The sequence below is a fragment of the Podarcis tiliguerta genome (genome assembly GCF_965153285.1).
Source record: "Podarcis tiliguerta genome assembly, chromosome: 14".
In the NCBI taxonomy this organism is placed as follows: Eukaryota; Metazoa; Chordata; class Lepidosauria; order Squamata; family Lacertidae; genus Podarcis; species Podarcis tiliguerta.
The window spans coordinates 4,361,601-4,371,853 of NC_139547.1; the positions used below are offsets into that span (position 1 = coordinate 4,361,601).

Sequence of the window (10,253 nt, forward strand, 5' to 3'; positions counted from 1 at the left end):
TGTCAGAGCCACCTTTACCCCAAACATTTGGAGACGTGTTTCTGGAACTTTTTTTAAAAAACACACACCCATATTCTGGTATGTGGTAGTATTGCTGTTGCTCTTGGATCAGGCTGTGGCCTCATAGAGCATCCCAACCCCCCACCTGAACACCAGCGCCTTACAGCCTACATGCTGGTAGCTTATCTTACTAGGTAAAGGTAACGGGACCCCTGACCATTAGGTCCAGTCGTGTCCGACTCTGGGGTTGCAGTGCTCATCTCGCTTTACTGGCCGGGGGAGCCGGTGTACAGCTTCTGGGTCATGTGGCCTGCATGACTAAGCCGCTTCTGATGAACCAGAGCAGCACATGGAAACGCCGTTTATCTTCCCGCCAGAGTTGTACCTATTTATCTACTTGCACTTCAACATGCTTTCAAACTGCTAGGTTGGCAGGAGCAGGGACCAAGCAACGGGAGCTCAGCCCATCACGGGGATTCAAACTGCCAACCTTCTGATCGACAAGTCCTAGGCTCTGTGGTTTAACCCACAGTGCCACCCGCGTCCCTTGCTTATCCTACTAGTGGTGTCCATTAACACCTAAGTAACATGGTGAGAACATGACCTCTGGTATGGGATGCCTTTTGAGCATGATCCCTGCCCTAGACCTGGGGCACATATCACCACTGGACCAAGCAGCAAATCAGCAGAAATATGCCTGCCACATTTCTTTCAAATGAAGCCAGTATTTTGCTTAATCCTCCTCTCTTATTGCATTCTTCTTCTGGCACAGGAAGACTGAGAGAGCCTTGTGTGGAATGTGCCTCTTCCTGCTCCTTTATTGTTATTTTAATGGTATCATAGAATAGAGCTATAGAGTTGGAAGGGACTCAAAGCGTCATCTGGTCCAACCCCCCTGTTGAGTATTCGTCAGGCAAGGGCAAAACTGCTGAAATTTCAAGAGAACTGTAGGTGACAGTCTCCTCTTCTGGTTACAGCAGGCAGACGAGACCCTGGATTTTGAAGAGCAGATCCTTGAAGCAGCTAAATCCATTGCAGCCGCCACCAGCGCGCTTGTCAAGTCCGCGTCTGCAGCTCAGAGGGAGCTGGTTGCCCAGGGCAAGGTTAGTGAGCAAGACTCTGCCCATGAAAATGTAAGTCACCACTTTAAGATGACACATCGGCTGCTGAAGTTCAGGGAACAGATGCCGGGGCAGCTGTGCTGGAATAACGTCCCATCATCTGCCTGTCTCCCGATACAGTTCAGATGCAGCATAGCTTGCCATCCCTCATTTCTTGCAGGTTTACACACTAATGCAGCAGCCCTTATGGTCCCTGCAGCTATGAGGCAATTGCCTTGTGGCCTCACAGTTAAGCTAAGTGCCCCAAGGTGCCTTGTAGTGCCTTGTGGTATACCTTTTAACTGCCATCAGGTGGATCTGGGGGAGCCTTTCCTGTAGTGAAAAGCACCCAGAGCTCCTGAGCAGATTTCCAGATGCATTTTGGTTTAACCTCCCAGTCCCACCTGAGGGCAAGTTCCGCTGCAGCCCATAATGCTGCCCAGCCGTTTGTCATAAGGCAGCTGCTGCTCATGTACCCTGTCCCATTTCCCCCAGATGTTGATGCAAGGCCCAAAGCCATCTAAATGTTTTATGAAACGTTCCTTTCATGCTATCAATCCCACCAGATAAGTAATTAATAATTAATTATTCCTGCTAATTAATTTTGTCTGAACTGTGTTTCTAGGTTGGAGCCATCCCTGCCAACGCAGCTGATGATGGACAGTGGTCTCAGGGACTTATTTCCGCCGTGAGTTAGTCCAGATTTTTCTCCTTCCACCTTTTCATAGGTAGCCACCATCTGCTCTCTGCTGGCCTGATCAGATCCGCCCAACCTCCTGTTGCTCTGCAGTTGGGACAGAAGCATTGCAGGCCCTCATATTTTGCAGGCTCAGGCCCTCATATTTCCTGTTGAAGCAGAGGGTAGGGGACTGGATGCAGCCGACCAAGCCTCCCTCATACGCCATGGCCCTTGCTACCCCTGCTTTGGGAGCCCTTGAGCACTTTTGCCTGGCTGGATTGTGCCCTTTTTTATTTTCATAGAATGATAGAGTCATCTAGTCCAACTCCCTGCAATGCAAGAATCTCAGCACACGGTTCCCCATCCAATTTGAAACCATACCGGGCCCTGCTTAGCTTTTCTGCTGTGCTACCTGTTATTTATTGTATTAATATCTCACCTTTTCCAGAAAGGAGCTCAAGGTGGTGTACATGGTTCTCCACACCCTATTCCATCCTCACAGCTGCCCACTAGGCTAGGGCCTGGGCTGAGGGGCAGTTGTGGCAAAGTGGGGATTTGAAATGGTCCACCCCCTTACTGACTACACCCCACTGGCTCTCTTGAACTGTGATAATGCTTCTTGCTTCTGTGGATGGAGATAAGGGTGGGTGGGTGTGAAACCTTTGTAAACTGCCTGGACGGTTGGCTTCTTTTTACAATCAAGTGGGATATAAAATTTAGGGGGGGGGGGAAATATGAAATAGAAACCTCTGGATTTTGTTTGATTGGGGTGTAGCATACTGTATAAAAAGGCAGAGAGAGAGACACACTTTTTGCCTCTCTCCCCTGCCCACCCTTCTCAATAGACCTTGAGGCCCTGGGATCAGACAGGGTCTCACTGGGAGGTGAAGGGAAGCAGAAGACCAGAAGATGGATTTTGCTTCTGGACATGATTCCAGCACAGATCCTGGCATTTTAGATTTTCTTTCATCTGACCCCGCCTGAGCCTAGTGGACCATTGGCCTGACCCAGCAATAAAGCCAGGCCTGATATTCTGTTGTTGCCCCTTCCAGGCCCGAATGGTGGCAGCTGCTACCAGCAACCTCTGTGAAGCGGCCAATGCTTCAGTCCAAGGCCACGCCAGCGAGGAGAAACTGATCTCCTCTGCCAAGCAAGTGGCAGCGTCCACAGCACAGCTGCTGGTGGCTTGTAAAGTGAAAGCAGATCAGGACTCGGAGGCCATGAGGAGGCTGCAGGTAAGGAAGGTTGCGTGGCTCAAATCTCTTACCTTTTGCGAAAGCTGCTTAGCTTGATGCAGGAGGTCAGGTTTGGCATCCTCACCATGCCTTGCATTGATTCAGCACAACAGCCTTGCAATGTAGGCCAGTATTGTTACCTCCATCTAGCAGGCTTGGGGAGCCTAGGGCCTGGTTTAGCCTACCGCGCCCACTTGCCCCTTCTTGACATCACACATGGGGGAGGTAGAGATACAACTTAGATAGGTGAGCCTGCAGAAGGCCGGATTGAACTCCCTGTCCATCAGCTGATCCATGGGAAGTTTGGTCCTGCTTGGTCACGATCTTCCCCCAAATTTAGATGGGTTGGGGAGACTGCTGGCCCCTAACAAATCACCTCACATCATTTTGACATCAGATGATTGATGTCCTGCCCACTTGTCGAAGTAGATAGGACTACCCATCTGTCAAACATCTGATTTCATAATGATGGCACTCAAAAGTTGAGGTGAGATAAAGATCTAACCCACAGGGCCAAAAAGGTTCCTACCAATTGCCTAAGGCCAACCAGCAAGTTCATGGCTGGAGTGATGCCTGAATAAGGGAGGTACCACCTCACTCTTGAGTTGCACTACATTAAGCCCTCTAATGGTAGTTCTGAATGCTCCTCTAAAGTGGCAATGGACTAGCTGCAAAAGTTCATTAAATGAACTGAATGCTTTGTGGCATTAATGGTCAGCAGGCTCAAGGGTAAAGTCCTGGTGGGATCAAGATAGAGATTATTTTTCATGTGGAACTCCAGTGGGTTTATTTGCTATTCTTTTCTGGGCTCAGTTTTCGGTCCTCATTCTTATCCGTAAAGGCAGAAATGGCTTAGGATCTGGTTACCAACTTTCATGTAGTGCCCCTGGCTGGTTTTAGAGTTGAAAGGGTGCAGAGATAAGGCTCCAAATATGACCTGAAGAGACGGTGCAGGAGCATGAGACCCTTCAGGACCCCCCCCCCCCAAAAAAAAAGCTTAGAGCTGCCTTCCCCAAGCTGGTGTCTTTCAGGTGTTGTTGGACTTTCATCAGCCCCAGCCAGCAGGGATGGTGGGAGTCCAAAAACATCTGGAGCATGTCAGGTGGCAGAAGGTTGACTTACACCAGGTGTGCGGGACCTTTGGCCCTCCAGATGTTGCTGAAACCAACTGTCATCATCCCTGGCCATTGATACTGCTAACTTCTTTATCTTCTGCTTCTGTAGGCTGCAGGGAATGCTGTCAAACGTGCATCAGATAATCTGGTCAGGGCAGCCCAGAAGGCGGCATTTGGTAAGGCTGACGATGACGATGTCGTGGTGAAAACAAAGTTTGTGGGAGGCATTGCACAGGTCAGTAATAATCTTTCACCTGTCCGTCATTTTCACCTTTTCTCTCCTGTTGAGACCATGTGAGAAGAGTCCATATAATACAGTAGGCTATGTGACGGCAAAAGTAGATAGCCTAAGGATCAGGGGCTGAATGTGTCCCACTGGGCCTGGTCACTGCCTGGATGGAGGACCTCATGCCTGCCTGCCACCTTGGGTTCTATGAAAAATAAGACGCTGAATGGCACTGAAAGTAAATGAGACTCCTCATGACATTCTGAAATCTGTTGGGTTTCAGTTCCCTGCATGTGCAGAGCGATTGCAATCAGCTTAAACGTACAGTATGATCACATCTAACACGTATATAACTTGTGCAATCCCAACCTTGCACGATTGAAGGCCATCCAATTGAAATTGCAAGAATTTAATGCCTGCAAGGTTTTCCTGGTGTGAAAGGAGCTTTAAGTTCTCTGCCTTGCTTACCATGCAAGGCCCTCTCAGCACACCAGCTCTGGAAGCCTGGGGGATCTCAGATGACCCCATGAGATCTCATGAGAGCATCCCAGACCTGGTGTGCTGTGTGGGGCCTTGCCCAGTAAGCAAAGCAAAGAGCTTAAGAGGTCTTTTTGCACCGCATTTTCCAGCTTTGGAGTCCTAGATATGCTCATGTGGCAGTGTTTACATGGCTTTGATGTACACGCGTTTTCAGGTATATGCGGAACCCTTGGAACTGAACCCCTGGGTAAGATTTGATCGTACTGTGCTTTATTTATGTCATCCTTGGTTTATTTCTGTGGCACCATCACTGTCCTTTATTCTTCTAGATCATCGCAGCGCAGGAGGAGATGCTGAAGAAGGAACGGGAGCTGGAAGAGGCGAGGAAAAAGCTAGCCCAGATTCGTCAGCAGCAATACAAATTTCTCCCTACTGAACTGCGGGAAGATGAAGGCTAACCTTTCCCTGGTGGTTTTGCTTGAAGGAAACCTGAACTGAAGGGGTAGAAGATGAAGAAACTACCAGACACTTCCTGAAATAGGTTTTGGGGCAGGAGGGAAGCAGAGGGTGGGCTGTTGTTTCTCGACTCTTCAGCTACGGTGCGCTGGTCAACCGACTGACGGTACAGTGTTATGGTCTCCCCCCCCCCCCCGCCACCCTGCCCTTATTTGCTGTATCTCAGGAGAGAGAGCCTCACTTTTTTACACAAGGGGTTATAAAGTCAGTATTATATCATAATCAGAAGTTTTGATCTATTTATTACTCTCTTTGACTAGCGTTAAGGACTTTAGTATTATAATATGTAGGAAGTCCATGATTCAAATAAGCTACCCAAATGAAACTGCTGGTGGGTTTTCTTCTTTTTCTTCTTCCTCTTTCTTTCTTTCTTTTTCTTGTGCCCTCTTTCCTTCCAAGACTGAGGCAGCAGCCATGTCCCAGAGAAACCAGACATTTGAATGTGTTGGCTTCATGGAGGGAAAGTATTTGTCCTCTCCAGGGTCCTATAGGGCTGGTTCGCTCTAAATGTGGGGGGAACTTTCTCGGTAACTGTTTGCACTAGAAGTATCCATACTGGCACATTGCCACGCGTCACCCCATTCTTTGTACAGTGGTTTTTTTTTCCTTTGGGGGGGTGGATTCAGGTTTCTAGCCCACAAGGAATTAGAATAGTTATCCTTTTGGGGCGAATAAAGTAGCCCAAGAAAGTCAAACCGGCGTTCATTTTTATAAAAGTGCAGAGTAGCAGGTTCATGAAGGAAAATGCCTTTTTGTTTAAGTATACCTCTTGCTTAAATCAGCCTTTGCTAACCTGTGGCCCTCTGGATGTTTGAGACTACAATTCCCATCAGCCCTGGCCAGTACCAGCCTGTTAATGCAAAATACATCTCAATCCTAAACTCAACAGCTTTTCTCTCTCATTTTAGTGAAGAACTGGCTTATATTATGAATTTGTGCTTGAGCATCGCTAGATGTGATCCATGAGGTGTAATATCAGAGAGGATGCTACCTAGCAGACCACTGCCCCACATTGCCCCCTAGCAGCCATTTAGGTTTTCTGGGGTTTGTGCTACCACCTGAGTTCAAAAAGGAGGAATCCATGAGGACCAGTGGCATGTATTTCCATTTATCCTTTTCCTGTGGAATCTCTCCTACCCACTTCCCCTTCCCCCATACTTTTACAAATGTTACATTTTGCAGGGGAAATCAAAAGCTGCTTTTATCAACTGTGAAGAAAAATATCTGGAAATTTAACGGCTGGCCAGTAAAATAGTATTTTTCTGGGCGATGATCTTTGTGTTGTTATCCAAGGAACAGCATTCTAGAAAAAATAAACTTAAGAAAATGCTGTTTCAATGCTCTTCACCCAATGCGGCATAAATCCTCAGACAAGATACCATTACAATGTTATGTTTCTCATATAAGCAGACTTTGCCACATAACTGAAAATGGGGAAACTAAACTGGAGGTTGTGAATCATCATAATTATCTATCATGCTCAGACTGCGGCAGAAGTCTTCAGAACAAGCCTCCCAGTCTACTGGCTGGAAAAGAATTTCCTTCCCAAGTCCTCCTGAATGCCATGAAATTAGCTCACCTGCTCCAAATTGCACCAAGCAGCCTTCCTGGCTTACTTATACTTTTTGCAGAAATAATGCTCTCCGAACACAGTTGAAATCTTGTGCAAGCCTTGGGCGCCAGGTGTGATATGCAAAGCTCCAGCGGAGGCCTTGCCTGCCTGTGGTGGGATGCAGGCTGGGCCTGAAGAAAGGGGGGGGGGGGTTGTGTTGCCTGGTTCACAGAAAGCTCTGGAAGAAATGGTAGAGCTGCCTGTGGACAGGATTATTTCAGACAGCAGGTGGGAAGTTGTGGGTAGCTGTCAGCCCCATGAAGACTGTCGCTGAATGGGGGCTCTTCTTCCCCACCCCCAAAAAAATGGCTTTCCAAATCCAGAGAAGTGAGTGGTGTTTTTATTTTTATTTTTCCCTTAATATAGACTGTTCCTCCAAATGCAGCCTGATGAGCTACAGCCCATCAGAGCATCTTTATCATCTTATCACTCTCTTGGAAATGGGTGCATCATGTTTCATTTATTGTTCCCCAAGGGCTGGCCAAATGACTGTGGGACAGGCAGGAAATTGATTTGTTGGTGGTGGAATGCAAAAGAGTGACCTTCCAAATCCACAATCTACTTCAGGCCTTGACAGGATTCTAGTTGCCAACAACTTGCTGTAAGGCTAGGCTATAATTTATGGTACAATTTTAGCCTCTCCTTAGGAAATGTCATTGTGCCAGCAGTTTGGTTTTTTTTAAGACTTTGTCGCATCTCTGATGCTGAAGCATTCTAAGGTCTGTCAGACTGCAGAATCCTTGGCAAATATAGAAAACTTTAGCAAAGTTTGGGGTACTGGCAGATTTGGACCCCTTTTTGAGGGAGGTCCCACTGTCAGCCTCTGAAGGCTTTGTACAGGGCAATGTATTTTAAAACGTTATTGAAAGTCTGCAACAGATTGAGTGCATTTCATAATTCATTCTGTGAGATTAATTCCTTTCCATAATTTATTCCATTTCTCCAAATGATGGAGGAGGGTCCAAGAACTCTGTGGAACATCATTGTTACACTCCCAGCCACTGAGAAGCTTATTCAGCTGCCCTCGCCTCCTCTGCAGCTTCTGATGTTCCAGCAAACATGGTCCATACACTCCCAAGAATATTTTGTCAGGGCTGCAAACTTGCTCTTCTTAACAATTGAGAGGTGAGGCTCTCAAAATGCGGTTAATTTGCCCCTGCGCATTTAAAATTTGAGGTGCAACCACTCAAAGTGCAATGTTTGGAGTGGGGGAAGTTGTTTTGCGAGCAGAACCAGCACAAGGCATTTGGGGCCTGTGGGAAGAAAACACCCATTTCCCTCCATGCAGGCAGGGCAAAGAATCAGGAAGGTTGCCTGCAGAAGCCCCACTGAAATGAAGGGGAGGCTTCAGAAAGGCTTGCACAGGAGGAGAGCATCTGGATGGATAGTGTTGCTGTGCACAGAGGACCCTTTTGGTTCTCCCTACAGCCCCCAAATGCCTTGGACCAAGCATAAAGCAAAGAGGTGACCTTGACGTCAAGAGTTTTAACACCCTTGGCTTTTATCACCTGCAGCAGTAACAAGAAAGCGAAGCAGACTTGGAAAAATTTCCACTAAAGAAGGGTGGTGCCCATTTTCACCCCATCCCCTGATCTCCTAGCATGGCTCTTCTTGGGCAGTTAAATCCCCCCCCCCAAAGTGCTCTAAGAATCTCTAAAGAGAATTGTGGTTGGCAAACGCCTGTTTAGCAACTGAGCATCTTTCCATGAGGAACCGCCTTTGCCTTTAACGTCTCCACAAGTCCTCCCCTGCCTCCAGTAAATGACCCAAATCCAAGCCTCCCCCCCCGCTCCCTTTGGAAGAGTGTTAAATTTCTCATTTGCAAACAATTGGGATTCAAGACTGGCTTGTCAGCCTTGTTTCTGTTCTTCAACAAAACCACTATTGACATTGCCAAACTCTGAATGTTGGTGTGAGCACCGAAGAACTTCTGAATGATTCAGACACTTGTGTGGTGACAGAGACGATGTGCTCCTGTTTGCAAGGTCGCCTGCGCAAGGAAAAGCACGAGAGGAGCACACACTCCGTCTTGATGTTACACTGTATGTACACTATTTATCTGGCCCACAAAACTGTTTTGTATTTACCATAAATAAAACTTTTGATGGCACACGCTCTCTTTTTCTTAGACATGCATCTGTACTCGCACCAGCTGCTGCCTGGCAAGTCTGTCCCAAACTTGGGAAAGAAAGATATCTTAGTCAACTAGCACTGGGCTCTTCCAGGCAACCTATTCATTGAGACTTCATGCTGATCTGTATGCATGGAGGTTGTTTATTTTTACAAAATGTATACAGGTATCTGCCATTTTAGGCACATCCAGTTGACGTGCAGCCATAAACACAGGTCCTTTGGGATGTAGAAGAGGGAGGGGGGCTTATGCATGCTCCACAGACACACACTTTGACGTGGAGCGCAACCCCTGTATACCACAATGCTATCTTTAAAATTATAAAGCTACAATAAACACCGTGTAAAAACATTTAAAACAAGACATCAATTAACCACTTGGAAGGTATTCTTAAATGCCTGAATAGGCAGGTTTTCAGCCCGTGATTAAATGAAGTATCAAGTGGTAATTGTCCCATGGTTTCCAGTGCATTTCCCTGCCTCATTCCTTACTCATTCCACAAGTCCAGGGCCTGGCCCTGCCATCAGAATCGAGGCAAGAGAGTGCTTGGAGATAGCTGTGCCCATCTGTGCTGCTCTCAGCCATGTGTCTCAGGGCTGCTTTCATAGCTGAGCAACTCTGCTTTGAATTCTTGCCCTATGCTGTGTAATTTGAATGATCTTGTAAGCCTTAAACAGTGTTGCACACACCTCAGTCTCTGAGCAGCAAGAGACTCCAGGGAGGTTTGTACATACCCAGGGTTCAGTTTCCTTGGAGTGCAGGCCAACGCAGACTGTGGTGTCCTTAGACTACATGGTTTTATTTACACATGTATACATCCTGAGCATAGCATGGAAGGGTTACAGCAGCAACCCCAACAGATCTTGCCTCACCACAGCTTGCGGGGGGGGGGGGTGTTCCCACACAAGCAAGATTAGCCTCTGTGTCTCCAAGGTGATAGGGCATCCAGCCAGCTGAGATGAGGACATACCTTTTGTCCCTTGGGCAACCGGACTAGTTCTTTGGATATATAAATGGAAGTACTTAACTGGCCAGCTCAGGCCATTATTTTACAAAGAAACTAACCTGACCAGTTCAACAGGTTTTCTCTTGTAGTTTCTAAGCTCATATACACAGAATCGTGGGTTTAGAATGCACCTACAAGTATCATCCAGACTGA

At 47.2% G+C, this 10,253-nt stretch overlaps 1 protein-coding gene across 7 annotated transcripts in view; it reads left to right on the forward strand.

The window, feature by feature from the left end:
* Positions 1 to 9,073, forward strand: part of TLN2 (talin 2) — a 177,840-nt gene extending 168,767 nt beyond the window's left edge. For 5 of the 7 annotated variants that reach the window (XM_083412919.1, XM_083412921.1, XM_083412918.1 and 2 more), the window contains exons 53-57: positions 978 to 1,103; positions 1,726 to 1,788; positions 2,832 to 3,014; positions 4,239 to 4,364; positions 5,165 to 9,073. In XM_083412919.1, the coding sequence (XP_083269045.1) occupies positions 978 to 1,103; positions 1,726 to 1,788; positions 2,832 to 3,014; positions 4,239 to 4,364; positions 5,165 to 5,293 (627 nt within the window). In that variant the 3' untranslated portion in view covers positions 5,294 to 9,073. The remainder of the gene's footprint in view (positions 1 to 977; positions 1,104 to 1,725; positions 1,789 to 2,831; positions 3,015 to 4,238; positions 4,365 to 5,164) is intronic. The other 2 variants (XM_083412923.1, XM_083412924.1) reach the window with 1 other exon arrangement.
* The last annotated feature ends 1,180 nt before the right edge of the window (positions 9,074 to 10,253 follow it).